A 15,827-nucleotide genomic window follows, 5' to 3' on the forward strand; every position below is an offset into this window, starting at 1 on the left:
TATAAAGCCAATATACAGTTAACCTTTTAGAGTGATTTTTCCAAAAGGTCTGCACTAAAAAATGCAAACATGGGATGAACAGAAGCAGTAAAGACTAATTTTTCACACACACACACACACACACACACACACACATAGGTGAACATACACACTCTCCACACCTGCTTTTTGTTATTGTGTGCAGCACATGTTTGTTTGGTTTTGGAGCAGTGAAAACAGAGAGCACTGCTTATTGTTTAATTAACAGTTGAACTTAGTGCTGTTTGACTGACAGTTTTATTGATCACTGACTGCACTGACTTGGAATGAAGTTGCCTCAGTGTAAAATAAGTAGCTTTGCTGTGGTGAAACATGTCTGCCGTGCTGTGGTTTAGCTTGCTACATTTCTCTGGGGTTAGCTTCGGTGCAGCAAAGCTTAATTTCATGCAGAGTAACTGGTGGCTTAGCTCACTTTCCAAGAAGCTTTCCCAATGCTGCTCAGGTCCCAGTGTCAAGGTCAGCACACACATGTACAAATACTTCACGTTGGCGACAGATGGACCTGAAGCTAACGTGCGCTCGGGCGTGTGCGGACTTGCCTGGATGGACTCGTGCACACGCATGTGTCCACACACGCATCTGCGTTCCTCTTCCCTCTCAGCTTCCTCCTGGCTCAGCTTTTACGAGGAGAGCAGTGTGAAACTGACACAGCCATTATCTCTCCTGTAGCAGCGCCACCTCCTCCCCCCTCCCCTCTCCCTCCGCCTGCACATCTCTCACCCAACAAGGGCAGGAGTCTCCGATCAGAATGAAAGGACTGCAACTGCTTTGTTAAAGATTCAGGTTGAAGGTCACCGGTCGGGTTGTGAAGTCATGCAAATACCAGCATGTGTTCGTAGCAGAACTGGTCTCGGATCAGCGGTTAGGCGCGCTGTTGTGGGAGTCTTTGTGAATATGACCTCCGGAGTGTACAAATTTTCTTGCCATTTTGCCAGTTTTTCTTCTCTCACTGTTCTTCTTTTTAGATTCGTTATAATAGGATCGCCTGGATTTTCTGCCTCCATTAACCATAACACTCCATCCTCTCTCCATTCACTCTGGAGCCAAGGCTGACAACGACCTCCTATAGGTGAAACAGCCATTATTTTTGGTTATATGAAATGGAGTCTCGGGTTTCATTATTTTTATGTTCTGCTTCTTATATTTTTGTCTGGGGTCAACCATGTATCTTCCTTAGACAATTGCAGCCAAGTGGAAACCTTCTCGCCTGCAGTCGTGTCACCTCCCAAGGCTCCAGTGTTATAACTCAGGGAGCCTCTGCAGAGGGCCTTGCTTTGCTGCATCACCTTCATTAACCACCGTGCTGGAAGCTTCTCTGTCATCCCTGGTTCGATGGCTCTCCTCTCAACTCCGGCTTAGCTTCCCCGAGTTTATTTTTCCACTTATCTGTTGTGAGGACAGAAGGAGGCAGAGGCGGAGGGGGAAAAAGGGGAGATACCCGAGGCTTGGGCTGTGTTTTTTAATCTGTTATTCTCCTGTATTGGCACGGGCGTCTCCAGCGCGGGGATTAAGAATCCAGACAGAGTGATGGAGCTCGGCGCTGACCCCGAGGGCGGCTGAGGACTGGAGGAGGAGAGGGGAGAAACAAAATAAATCATCTCTGTGGAATGAAAGACACAAAGACGGAGACACATAGAGGAGGGTGGAGGACTTTGTGTGTGTGTGTGTGTGTGTGTGAGACAGACAAAGAGAAGCGATAGAGAGCAGAGCGAGTGAGGTGCTGGCAGTGGTAATGGTCTTCCTGAAGCAGGGAGCAGTCTAAATCCTGAAACATGACCTAAGAGGTTACCTCACAGAGTTGCACCATACAGCACTGCGCTGATAACCAGCCGAGGGTTGGCGTGTAGGAGTACCTCTGTGCTTTCACACCTCATTTTCACATGGGTGAAGGCATCAGATGAATAAACACGTTCAAGGTGGATGCAGGCCTATCAGCTCTGAGGCAAATTGCCGTATTCCTCAGCATGCGGGTTTCTCCCTTTTTTACAGCAGCAGCGTTTCCTCTGAAGGAATGGTGTCCCCACGGTTTTTAATTGGTCTCGGATGCATTTTCATGTGACCGAGTAAGAGAAAGGTCAAGTCTGCGCTTGTTGTTTCAAGTGTTATTTATTGTTGGAGCATATAAAATCAGACTCCATCTCCCCTTGACCTGTAATAGACTGTAGCATCAACAAACTCCGAAATAAACAGGTTTGCAAAAATGCTCCAGGAATCAAAACATGGGGTCAACTGGAAGACGGCAGTTGTTAGAGGAAAGAAGTTGTAGCTTTTAGGAGATTGTCTCGCCGTTAAACGACAGGGTTTCTTTTCTAGCTTCCACAGTGGAAACATCCACAGTGCTGGTTCAGCTCGAGCCAGTATACAGAACCACTGGTGGAGAGTAAGTACATTTATTCAAGTACTGTACTTAAGTACAATTTTGATGTACTTTATTTGAGTATTTCCATTTTAATAATAATAATTATTATTATTTATTTCTGTTTTCTTTTCTGGACTCAAAGTGCCAGAAAGTTACTTTATACTTTTATACTTATTACATTTGTCTGATAGCTTTTGTGACTTTTCACATTAACATTTTACCTTTAATACGTTTCTAAAATGATATATTGTTAAGGTCTGAATTTCCAAATACTATAACGTATATAAAGTATGGCGTTTAAATTGAGCTTTACCTCAACCAGCTACAACACTAATAATAATGTTGCAGTATTTGCAGCCATTTTGCTGTCTAATTAGTACTTTTACTTTTGATACTTGAAGTAATTTTTGTTGCTAATACTTTTACAGCCTACTTTTACTGTAAAAGTAAAATTTGAAAGCAGGACTTTTACTTGTACCAGAGTATTTTACTCTGTGCTGTTGCTACTTTACTTAAATTGACGAGATTGTGTCCAAAAAATTGTGTAACTTCCAGAACAGACAATCCGACATTCACACTCCATGTGAGAATGTAAGCTGAGTTTCTGTCGAGCTCTCTTTTTTTACTCTTTACACCTCTATTTCTGTCTCTTTTCATGTCAACAACTGACAACGCCCCGACTATGAACACACTATAAACGCCTTCCAGGAGAGACGCATCCAAACCCGCCTTTAAAGCTTCCTCTGAGCGCTCAAACATGTGCTGCTGTCATTGGGAGATGTTTGCACCGCTGTTTCTTTTATGCTCGTACAGCGTGAGCGTGTACTTTTTTCCCTCCTGAGTGATAACCTGAGATTTGAGAGGTGTTTGTGCCGGCTGCTCTGGATGCCCATTTCTCCCCGACACACAGAAACGTGTGTGTCTTTGCAGTACTTTAATTCCAGCCTGAAAAGGTTCCCCAAATGGAATACTGCACCTAAATCACGAGGAATCAGAAGGACAAGAGATTTGAACATCAAATACTCCAAAATCTTGATCTATGTTGTTCCCCTTATCGTCTTTCTGTAGACTCACAGTGTCACCCCTGACTCGCCGCACTCTGACTGATCTTCAGTGTTTTGTTTCTCTGCATTTCCTTCCTGGGGCTTTGTTTTTTTGTAAAGATTGCTTCCTGGCTCAAGGTCATTCCTCATTCAACCTCATCTCCTCGACGTATCGATGCCAGTAGAGCCATGGTTCTTGGCCGCTAAAGCAAAATCGATATCCCTCAGCGCTCAGCGCTTGTGCTCTAATATCCTCCAAACACCACCTGCCAAAATATTTATGCTGTATTCATGGGAGATGCTTAGAGAGAGACACAGCAGAACAAGGAAAGACACAGCCCGTGGCTCGGTCGGATCTTAAATAGAACGCTGTGCAGGTCATATCACAGTAGCTCGTGATTTATACTTCATTGCAGTTCTTATTAAATGTTGCAGGGTCAGTACAGCTAACTGAGCTCAGTTTTTCAGTCTTTGCTCAAGTTTGGTGAAGAGCATGAACGTTATTGATGTGCAGGTTACAGCTCGGTGAATCACCTCATGTGGAACAGCGCCTTTTTTCCCTTTCCATGAGAGCAAGGGCGGCCACTCCTCTGATTGTTCTGTTTACTGAACAGAGGCAGAGAGAGTAATGAGAGTGGAAACACTGGAGGGAGAAAGCTCAGGCGGGATTAAATGATACAGCATTTGCTTGCAGAAGCAGAGTTCTCCTGCTCTCCACGTACTGACCAGCGGCGGATGCAGGATGTCTGCCACAGGTGTTCGGCCTGACAGCTTTCAGCCCGAGCAGATGGGCAGACGGAACAGTGCAACCCGTGTTCATCTCTAGTTGTCTTTTCGCCCTTGAGGCGAGTGCATGTGACAGCCGTGTGTGTTTGTATGAGGCGCATTGACGGTTTGACCTCTTGACTTGATAAACTCTTCGCCACTTCATCCTCCTGGACAAACAAAAGCCAGGAACAAGGGGGGCTTTGGTGTTCTGGCGGCGCACTTCCTATTGTGTGCCCGTCACATCGCGGTGGGAGGTATCGGAGGCCGAGCAGGGGGCGGCAGGGGTGGGCCTCAGTGGTTAACATGCAAATGAACGGTTTAATGGGTCTGAAAAGGTCACTGAGGTCAGGCTGTGTGATAACTCAGTGTCAGATTAAAGCGTCATCAGTGCGTATGTGTGGGTGCCGGTGCGCGGCTGGTCAGTGTTGCAGCTGGACCACAAGGTCTATAAAAGTGGCTCCTGCACCGGTCCCTGAAAACCCTGCAAACCTCGTCTGTTGTACATCAATCAAGCACAATGAAAGAGCTGCAACAGACAGACAAGCAACAAAAAGCCAAGGGATTGGAGAGAGACAGACAGAGCGAATAAAGAGCCAAAGAACAAATGATGATGATGATGGGAGAGGCTGGCTTGATGGTGTGGGTGGGCAGGCTGTTTGGGAACAATCAATTCTGTATGATATCTTTTTTTATTTTATTGATATGCACCCTGGGGAGGTAAATGCCATCGTGGCCTGTGCTGTGGGTGTCTGCTTGCTGGACGATTGATTGGTCTGGCATTTGATCCTCTGGCTCACAGTGAAGGATGGGGTGATGGAGTCATGGGAGCACCCATGGCCGCCTCCCCTCTGCTCCCCGCCCCCGTCTATCCCCCTTGTCCCCTCCTCTCTGCTCCCTCCATCATTTATCTATCCCTTCTGCTGCTATATATCCCTCGCTGTCTTGTTTCCCACACAAGTGCCTCCTAAAAGCCCTGGTGAAGTGTGTTTTTGTGAGTTTTGAATGGTTCTATTGTGATAAAAGCCATATAAATGACTGACAGTCAGGAAACCTCCACCTATTAAGCACTAAATCAGCTGTCCATGGTGGTGATTCCCTCTGGTTTCATCTCCCTGTGTAGTAATGAATGTTAAAGGAATGCAGGTACCAGCCTTTAATTTGCTAAGTAAACCAAGGGGCACTTCCTGTTATTCATATTCCAGTCGAAGCTATTTAATTAGCTGCTGAACACATGTGTAACACTCATTTAACGATGCACAAGACACACAAACAGTTAAGGAACATGAAAGGCAGACAGGCACTGACAGAATAAATCAATCACGTATTTAATTTTCTATTTTAATAAGGCGTTCCGTGCATATGAAATCTCTATTCTCTTAAATGGGCAATGAATGAAAAGACGCATTGCCACATGCAAAAAGACAGCGAGAATATGAGAGCTGTAATTGGATATCTGTGAATTAATTTGCTCAGTGAACATACTATGAATCACATCAGGTCATAAAACCCAGATGGAGCCGAGGGAGGATTGGCACAAGGTGGCGAAGGCGGACATTTAACATATCAGCCTGACTGCTGAGTGGCGCTTTCAGTAGTCTGCACTGCCACCATGTGGTGGGAAAAGGCTCAACAAAGAGAGTGATTAATTGTGAAGTTTCAAGTGAGATCCCCAGAGTGAGCCAAATATTCTACCTTTCAAAATAAAATTGCTTTTCGAGCTATTAATCAAGGCTGGATAAATAGTACAACTGATTTCTTCTCCCTGTAGGGAGGAATGTGGAGAATACTCTCTGGGAGAAGCAGGCTAACCACTTTGTGTGCATGAACCTGTGAAACCCGACCACCACTTGAACATGGCTATTGATGAAACTCCATTTCCTCCAGGGAGACTCAGTGTAAAAGAATGCAGAGTGGGAGAGAAGCCTGGAGTCGCTCCTATCACTGCCACCTCCTATAACCAAATTTATGAAGACATTTCTTTGGCGTGCGCTTCATAAAAGTCAGTATTATAATCCTCAATAATCCCCACCAAGAGGGTGATGGAGGATGTATGTGACAGCTAGAACTGCACCTTCCCCTGTGGATATTAGACCTTTTTCATCCAAGAGCAGGAACACAAGAATGTTTCTGTATGTTTCACCAGCCATGCATCAATGTGAAGAATGTAGCTGAATCTAAATGAGGATCCATGCCCATTAATTATGTTCCAATGCCCAATGCAATATTAGAATAGCACAGTAGAGATGTAATCTCAACGCCCTTGATTTAGCCTCAGAGTCTCATCTCATTCCTTTTTACTCCAATCTTCAGGTCTCACACTAACATGACATCTCTTCAGAGAAATGTGATGTTGGGATGTAGCAAAGTGTGACACAAGTGTTTAAATAATGGTTTGTGCTTTTGTCTCGAGCTGTCCCACATTTAGAAAAATGCATAAATGAGAGCCAGGTTTTAGGGGTGCACATCCAAAAAGTGCACTGCTTTCCCTCATTACTGCTTTGTTTCTCTTGGAAATTTGTGAGCGTTAAATTAAAGCAGAGGAATATGTTATAGCATTATTAGCTGGAATTATTGTACAAATCCACATGTCAGCGAGTGAATTACCACGAAAAGTAGGAACACTAGAGCAATATTTACAGCAAGAAGTGTGTAATGTTTTATATTCTTTTACACACAATAATGCAACACAAAAAACACATAGTACTGCTAATACAGTTATTGAAGTTTGGCTACTCGGCCCACTACTGCTATTACTACAACTACTTCTACCACTAAAAATAATAATAATAATTGGCCAGTTATGATTATGTTTATATTACAAGGCTTAGTAAGTAATTTTCAATTCCAGATTGGCCTGTGCCATCAAAAGAAACATTTTTTTTCTATTTATTTTCTTCATTTTAATTGGTTTATTAAATACCAGAAATATAAATACGACTACATTGTTGAAGAGGAACCGTTGGCAGGCGGCGGTTTCAGGCGGACTCCGTTTAGCGCTGCACGCAACATGGAGGACAGTGACAACTTGTAGAGAAAGCGGTCATGAAAACAGCGTAAAACGCTCAATTCTGACCAAATCGGTCATTATTTTCTCTTCATCAAGCGGCGGGAATATTGAAATTCGGGTAAGTCGCTAAATTAATTCGCATTTCTAAATATATGTCCTTAATTTCAAACGTATTGTTGATGTGATGCTAATGTTTTGCTACTAGCTTGCTAGCCTTAACTTAACCATAACGTTGTCTGTTCAGAGATAGAATCGAGTTTAGAAGAAAATGTTAGATTTATAAAAACAGTTTTTGTTGTTTTTTTTATTAAAGATACTGAACTTGCAGTGATATTGTTAAAACATAGAGTTATTAGCCCTCCAGTGGTCCCTCGTGTCACATAATGCTGAAATCCACCCAAGACTCATTCACACTTTTATTTAATCATTAAGCAGCTTTGGTACTTTCCACATCTGTCTGGTTCTGGTTTGCGGATCAACCATGTAATCATTGTATGATATTGTAATAAACTCATAGCTGAGCAGGGTTGACAGCAGAGCTCAAATTAAAACTGAAGAATGTGCTTGATGATGATCACTTTGTCCTTTTCTCAGCTGCAGGCGGTCTGAAATCTGCAGAGGAAGATGTTCTGTCGCCGGCTGCATCTGTGGCTTCAGCCTGGGGCTCAGGTTTTCTCTGTTTCCCGGCAGAGTGTCCATAAGCTTGCTTCACTTCAGAAAGCCACAATGCTTCCCCGAAAGAAAGTCCAAAGCTTGCTCTATCCCTTTAGTGATCTGGAGGCACACCTGCACAGGTACTGTACTTTCTGTACTTCTGTAAGATTTGACTAGATTGTATAAGGGCAATCTAGTTTGTATTGTCTGAAGACATAAAGAATAAGACATATATTTCAAATCATTCTTTCATATCCTGATCCTGATGTGAATGATATTTTCAGGTCTGTGGACAAGACACAGTTCCAGCTCTTTCATCCCAGTTTGGAGGATATGGTTAAAGCAGAAAAGCTCTTCTGCTCTTCACCGTCTCATACGATTGATTATTACATCTCTGCTGAGAGAATGGACCAGATTCCTGCACAGAAACAGCCAGAGGTTAGTGGGCATACAGACTGTTGATAACTGAGCCGTGTTCAGTATTTGTTTTGTTCTGTTTTTCTGTCTGAAGAAAGCCTATGTTCAGTAACGTGTGAACAAGGCACTTCTAATTTCCCTTTATACTCCTGAATGAATTATGTGTCTCAGAACAGTAAAAGTAAAGGTTTAAGTGGCTGTTGGACAATATTGTGCATTGTTGTGAGAAACGTGTAACATCTTAAATGAACCTAGTTTAACTTTTGCTGCAGCGCAACATGATGTCACCCGGCAAAAAGCTGCATTTACCAGTCACACACATGCAAGCGCTCATTCCTGGTAGATAACGTTGTAAGATGAACACTGTTTGTCTACTGTTTAAGTAACACAGTGAAAGATAGAATAATTGCTGCTGCCGCATTTCAAGTCTAGCCGATAACCTGAAGCAACACGCCCAGATCAGTGGAGCCCGGAGTGTTGTTGTAATGTTGTTTTCAGTCTGAGTGCCTGCTAAAGGCTACAGGTGCCTCCTGAACAGGTAACTAGAGAGAGCACCTATTGGTGTAAGCAACACTTTAAATTATGTATGGTTCTGTGGCAGCTGCGGTAACACGGATGCTTCTTTGTGGAGGAAAGGTTTGTGCCGGGGCAGAGTGTGGAAGACGGTGAAGAACACGCCACCAGATCTTTCTCCTATTCATCGGATGCAGTTCACTGAAAGTCATGTCCACTTTATTTGTTCCTGCAAAACAAATTGTGCAGCAACTTTTTGAAGCAAATAGAATTGAAAAACTCTGCTTATGTAAAATTCATGAGAGGAGAGTTGTTTTTTTTTTTTAAGTGACTTCTTATTCTCTGATGGTTCAGCCTTGAGCAGCAACTCCTTTTGGATGTTTTATCATTGTCAGACTGACAAGCCTGGAACTTTTTTCACACTGCAGTGGTCCAGTCAGATTGGAAACAACCAAATCAAACAAAAATACAGTTTATTCTTTAATGCCCGAGTGTCATGAAGAAGCCTACAATCTCTAACCTTAAACCCACTCCCATCACAGAACGACCCTCGCCTGCCTCCTCCCATGTCCCGACTCGCCAGGCAGGACTTGTTTGGCTTCAAATTGGCATCATTACTGTCTCAACCTTTGGTTGAAAATATGTACATTAACTGTAAAAGAAAGAGAAGGTGTCTGTTTAAGTGAGTGAGGATGTTGAACATGAAGTTGTTCACTTTGCCCTTCCTCGACCCAAAACATGGACAGTGTGATGAAAAATGTAGCGTAATGTCTTTTTTTTCCCTCCCGCAGCCTCATACATAATTAAGCATGAGTTGACGCTTGATAATAAATGAGCAGATTTATTACCTTATAGACAGTAGTGTTCACTGGAGGGTTCAGAATGGAACATTGTGTTGATTGGACAGCGGGGTCTCTTTGGCATGCCGAGTTAGTTACCACTCTGCCTCTCCGCTCTGTCAGAGGATGATGTATTCGTAGCTTACTGGCAGCTTCGGCCTCCATCCATCTGTCTTGTGTCGGAGAGATTGATGAGCCTGAGCCGTGTCCTGTGGGACTTGGCGGTCGTTGGTACTGCAGTAGCAAAATGGTAGCAGCCAATCGGAGCAGCCCGTGACAGTCAGAGCAGGTGTGCCGGTTAAAATGTTCACTCACTGAATTCAGTGAAACCTGAAATGACCTTTTTAAGGAAAATATTCCAGCATGAACTCCGGTTCAGTCATTCACACAGTAACATCGTGGATTACAGCAGTGCACATGTGTGTTTTCTCAGGTGTGTTTCATCGGCAGAAGCAACGTGGGAAAGTCGTCTCTCATCAAAGGTCTGTTCTCTCTGACTCCCGAGGTCGAAGTCCGGGTCTCCAAAACTCCAGTGAGTGTCTCAAACCACACACACTGTGTCTGTTACACTTTCAACGTTTAACATCTGTAGTTTACATTAAGTTATCTCATATAGAGTCGGAATGATGATGTGTTGCTACTTATTTTGTTACATACGTACATGTGGGGGGCCGGGTACTGAACCTGAATGCCTGAGTAGAGACTGAGATGTGTCCTTAGAATCAGGTCTTAAAATCTGTTTAGTATCAAAAGTATTGATGGTCTGAAAATATTCTTTTTGAGCCGATGTATCAGTTGGCAGATGTTGGCCTGTGTATCAGAGATATATCAGTATCGGCAGACATGCTGTCAACTTTTTAAAACTTTTTACAGACATAATGCAGAATAAGATGCTTTGGATAATTTAGAATAATTCAATCCCCAAGTTTTGCAGTGATGTCATTTTGGACAATAAAGTTTTATGTATATTACTCCCAAATATCCGTATTTGCATCAGCCCTAAGGCTCCATATTGGTCGGGCTCTGATTTTCTTATTTACCTTTTCTTTGATCAGATTTTATCTGCATCCTAACTCCAGACCTGAAGACCTGTTTTTCTTTTTTTACTTTGCTTTATTTGCATTATTTCTGCAGTCTTACAACATTTAGATATAAAGTTAATAAAAGAAAGAAGAAAATACTTTTTTTTGTCTTTGTCTAAATCGTAAATACACAATTAAAAATAATGATGTTAAAATATTCACACGTCCCACCAGTGTAGCAGTGATCAGCTCATTAGCCTGTATGTAAATTAAATGAGTGACGTCTGATTAAAAAGAATATTTAAAAAAAGATATCTGCATGTGAGCTGATTGCTTCTCCTCACAGTTTTGTTCGTATTTTCCCCTCAGGGTCACACAAAGAGGATGAACTTCTTCAGGGTGGGCAAAGCTTTCACCCTCGTTGACATGCCAGGGTATGGTCACAGAGCACCCAAAGACTTCGTGGATATGGTGGAGCCGTACCTTTACACAAGGGAAAAGTGAGAAATCGACCGTCTTGAATAGTGTGTATTTACACATGGTCACATGGTCTCAGCACAAACGGAGAGAACAAATTGCTGTCACACACATATGACGGATGTCCTGAAGGCCAAAGTTAGACCCTCATTAACCATCTGTCTTGAAGTAACCTCCCCACCGTTTGAGTCAGACTTGGGAGGTAAAATTCATTCACGATGCCAAAAACTGTTTATTTAATTCAAAGAGCTCTCTGTCAGAAAGGTACAGTAATGATTACCTGGCTGTTTTATATTAATAATAACAATTTACTCTAAATGAATTTTCCACAATAAATCAACAGGTAAGCACATCATTGACTGTAGCTTCACATTCTTTGGATAAAGTGAAATCTTTGCATTTAACTGTTTCCAGAGGTGAAGCTGCAGAATTACGAATCATCAGTCATATCAAAGCACTCCGTACAAACACTGTAATCAGGGCAGATATCAACCATCCACACTGACCCAAACACTTGTCTCTGGACCAACGACGTCTAAAGCATTAAGTCCATTTGTCATGAAAGGAAAAACCTGTGAATGTTGGATGAGCTGAAAGAACATCTGGAAAGTCTCACCTGTGGATTGTCTCGTGATCCACAAGGTGGTGCTGTTTAATCACTTCACTGTCGTTTACAATTTATTTGTGATGAGCAAAACGCTTGAAGAGCCTGTAGCAGAAGAAAAAAAACATGTTTTATCCAAGAGGACTTTTGTTCTGTGTAAACCTGGCTCAGTTTTCTTTGTCACCTTTCAGTCTGGTGAGGACGTTCCTGCTGGTCGATGGCAGTGTTGGCCTTCAGACGGCTGACATGATCGCACTGGAGATGTGTGAGGAGATGAGACGTCCATATGTGGTAGGACGGGGACACACACACACACACACACACACACACTTCCCTCATAAATAATAACACCATCTAGTTGGAAAAGATTTCCAAATTAGAAGAATTGTTTACATTTGTTCTCAGCCGGGAAGCAGAATATATGGAGAAAACTGTTACACGCCCCAAATAAAGATCATATTTGTTGTCTCTATGTGCTGTAATTATAGATAAATATAATTCTGTACAGATATAATTATATACAGCAATTATACATTCATGATTTTAAAATTATGGTCAGTTTTCTAGTTAATTGGCCGCCAACCTGTAAATTCTTATACTCAATTACTTTTGAGTTCTGTCTGACATCAGCTGAGAACTATTTTTATAATCCAAGACTCAAAAAGCGGCCTCGACTTCTGAACTGTGAATGTTTTCTGGTTCTTTGAATCTTGAATATTTTCACCGTTCATTGATCACACAATGAGTCCATTTAAAAGAAAAAATTAACAGATGAATGGAACAAGAAAACAATCTTAGCTGCAGCCCTGAAACGTTTGCCTGGGTGTCTCTTGCCAAACAGCAGGTTGGTGTGTGTGTGTGTGTGTGTGTGTGTGTGTGTGTGTGTGTGTGTGTGTGTGTGTGTGTGTGTGTGTGTGTGTGTGTGTGTGTGTGTGTGTGTGTGTGTGTGTGTGTGTGTGTGTGTGTGTTTGACATGTTGTGACTTGAGAATGAGAAGCTCTGCAGCCTACATTGTGACAGTGAGTTAGAACGCAGTGTCTGCCTGCGCTGGCCTGTAAGCTGAAAACACACAGAGTCCAGCCAAGTTACAAAACAAGCAGATACCGAACGAAGTCTGGAGCTGAGGAAAAGAAACCAGACACAGGTTTGCAGGCACGGATGGAAGTATTTGACCAATGTGTAGAGAGTAAATCTTTGCTTGAGAAACAGCAGATTGCACACACTGTACATGCTGAAGCACGGTGGAGGCGGTGAGCATTAACCAGCTTTTACCCCTCCTTCTCACATTTTACTCATCCTTCTTACAAATCCTCATCATTATGTCCACAGTAAATTAATGCTGAACGCTCTCACTCAGCTATTTAAAAACTGCTGTCCCCTCTGAAATGCCACCGCTGAGACATTATAATGAAGCACCCCCACTCTGCGCGCTCTCCGCCGTCAATTATTCATGCTCCCAGGTTATTAAACACTTTGATCATTATTAAGGCTGTGACAGTACAGCTTTTAACAAAGATGAAGCCTCGCTGCTGAAGGCGAAGGAGGCCATGAGATGAAAGGGTCAGTTTCAAACCTGAAACAGACGTTAAAAAGGTCGGAGAAGATGCAGCACAAGAAGAACAGGAGCTCAGAAAGTCGTAATGTGACTGTGATTGTGAATGTGACTGTAGTGAATGACAGGTTGGTGCAATTTATTACATGTGTGGGAATAGAAGTTGGGATTCTGCATGTTTGAAAACGCCTATAATCTAAAAATGTGCTGATTCTGTTGTCGTTGGAGAATTTGTGTGTGAATGTGGATTTCGTACATGAAGGTAGAATTGCGATCGTTTTGTTGTGCAGGTGGTGGTGACAAAGATCGACAAATGTGGGCGCGGAACACTGCTGACTAACTTACTGAATCTTCAGGATGTGGTTAAAACACAGACCACAAGCTGCTTCCCGCAGCCATTCCTGGTCAGGTGAGAGTCACGCTTTTATGTATTAAATGAATCTCATATCAACAAATCCTAAAAAAAAAAAAAAAAAACTTCTGTATGAGTTTTCTTTTTTTTAATTAAATTATGTATTTGTGATCAGATGGAGAAAATGTACTTGGGTAAAAGAAAGTGTTGGTTTTGGTCTTTTTATGGGATTTGTGGACAGTAATAAAAATATGTGCTAACACTAGCTTTAGCCTTAACAAGTGTTTGAGGGTCACTTCTTACCTGCTCACCTGTAAATTCAGCAAAAGCTCCACAGCATCATTTTCTTTATTACAACAATGCAGTCAGGCGTTCTTCCAACAGTGAGTTTCTCTTTTAACAGTTTGTCCTTATGTGCAGGCATGTTGACACTCAGTGTTACTCACCAAAGTGCTTTGTGTCTGTCAAGCTCTGACAAACATGTTGCTTCATTTCCTTCCTCCTAAAACATTTGCAAAGGTGATTTAAATAATGCCTTTGTTAATCATTTTAAATCCTTTGTTTCCGTTCGTGTTTACTAGCTTAACAAAACAAGACTCGCTCATCGGGAGAATAAAAGAAGTGGACGAATACATTTTGCAGTTTGTCGGTTTGCATCCATTCTTTCTTTGCCTCTCTTTCTCTTTGCAACAGCTCCCTCCATTTTTTGGGGATCTACCTCCTGAGATGCTTCATCGCTCATATAACAGGAAGCGTCAGGTTAAAGGACACGTCTCAAAGCTGACTAGAGGCCAGCGCAGCCTAGCTGGGACGTCCACAACGCGAGGTCTGCGTGCATGCGGACGGCTGCTTCAGAGGCTTTTATTTTCTAATAAAATGTAAAACACTCTGTTGATGGTTTGGCTGGTTGTCCTTTGACTTTATAGTTAAACATTACATTCCTGTTTCCAGAATGCTGACTGGTGACGTGAGTATGCCACGCAGCTCCAGACCAAAAGTCCACTGAAGTGTGTGGACAGAGACAGAGACAGAGACGGTGACGGTGTGTAACTCTGCCTGAAGCAGACTGGAGAAGAAGAAGCATTGTGTTACATTAAAGCATGTAGTGTACACAATGTGTGTAGCACCGCTCATTTAGCTCAGCTGTTTGAGCTAATGATGATGGAGCTAAGCTAAATTTCAGTGCACAAAGATGTGTTTTTTGAAAAGAAGTCGTGATGCTGCTGCTCGAGTCCAGTTTTAAAAGGCCAAATGAGGATGAATTAAAGATGCACCTGGAGAAACACTGAAATTAAGCTTTAATTTCACTCTCACTTTACATGACGGCAGCGTTTACTGTCAGTGTGTTCAGGTACTTGTGTTGAGCACAGCAGCCTCCATCAGCTCCTGCTCTGCTCATGTTCACCGTGGGTTCAGCTGTGGATGCCAAAAGCCACATAAGGCCAGATGAAGAAGCTGTGGGCATCGGCTTCCTCTGTCAGCTCAGCTCGATGCCTTTGAGCCTTCAGTGTGCTGCTTGTGCAGCGCTGTTGTCATTATCATTACGGGCTGCTGTCCTGGAGGTTCTGGCCCCAACAGTAGCTGGCTGCGTGCAGACTGGAGGTAAGACACCAGCCAGTGGGTTTGTATGTTTACGAGCTGTGAAAGGGTCCTTTTTTCTATTGATTATCAGAAAACTGATGCAAAGATTAAATTCAGTGTAATGTTGATTGATGATTCTGAATATTCTGTGTGTGTGTGTGTGTGTGTGTGTGTTCTCGTTCATGCTTGGTTAGCGGGCTGACTTCTGACAGCTTTAAGGATTACTGGTGTGTGACTAATAAAGGATGGCTGGTAGTTGATTAGCCTGTACACACTGACTCAGTGTTAAACGTTGTGTGTGACTCTTTGCTGTTTGACAATAAGCATACGGACCTCTTCGGGCTCACCTGTCTGATGGTTTTTACATATGATATGAATCAAGGTCCACAGATGTTTATTTATTGTAAAATCTCAATGAGCTGGCAAATCATATCCTGCAGCCACAAGCTGATTTCTGCTTCCATTTGACATTTACTTTCCACTGGAAGATGGTGTGATATTAATGTTCCATGTTGGTAAATTATTTATCAGTTGGTGCACTTTTTTTATCCAAAGGCTGCTGCTGTTTTTTTTTTTTTTTTTTCGGTGTTTGTGGTGCTT

General features: G+C 42.6%; 1 protein-coding gene across 2 annotated transcripts; it reads left to right on the plus strand.

The window, feature by feature from the left end:
- Positions 1-7,202: 7,202 nt before the first annotated feature.
- On the plus strand, positions 7,203-14,685 carry gtpbp8 (GTP binding protein 8 (putative)). 2 transcript variants are annotated; one of them, XM_041951209.1, is made up of 9 exons: positions 7,203-7,334; positions 7,811-8,010; positions 8,155-8,308; positions 10,073-10,171; positions 11,031-11,161; positions 11,934-12,033; positions 13,585-13,703; positions 14,340-14,472; positions 14,598-14,685. In XM_041951209.1, the coding sequence occupies exons 2-8, from the start codon at positions 7,841-7,843 to the stop codon at positions 14,428-14,430; spliced, it is 864 nt and encodes a 287-aa protein (XP_041807143.1). In that variant the 5' UTR covers positions 7,203-7,334; positions 7,811-7,840; the 3' UTR covers positions 14,431-14,472; positions 14,598-14,685. The 2 variants fall into 2 exon arrangements, with proteins under 2 accessions (XP_041807143.1, XP_041807142.1); XM_041951208.1 differs by lacking the exon at positions 14,598-14,685 and having other exon boundaries at positions 14,340-14,529.
- The last annotated feature ends 1,142 nt before the right edge of the window (positions 14,686-15,827 follow it).

This window comes from Chelmon rostratus, chromosome 13 (assembly GCF_017976325.1).
Source record: "Chelmon rostratus isolate fCheRos1 chromosome 13, fCheRos1.pri, whole genome shotgun sequence".
Taxonomy (NCBI): Eukaryota; Metazoa; Chordata; class Actinopteri; order Chaetodontiformes; family Chaetodontidae; genus Chelmon; species Chelmon rostratus.

What these genes read in the sequence shown, in the direction of transcription:
- gtpbp8 (XM_041951209.1), top strand. Translation starts at nt 7,841, where the DNA reads ATGTTCTGTCGCCGGCTGCATCTGTGGCTTCAGCCTGGGGCTCAGGTT. An exon ending in CTGGAGGCACACCTGCACAG is followed by an intron (nt 8,011 to 8,154) that starts GTACTGTACTTT and finishes TGATATTTTCAG; the next exon opens with GTCTGTGGACAAGACACAGT. An exon ending in CCGCAGCCATTCCTGGTCAG is followed by an intron (nt 13,704 to 14,339) that starts GTGAGAGTCACG and finishes TCTTTGCAACAG; the next exon opens with CTCCCTCCATTTTTTGGGGA.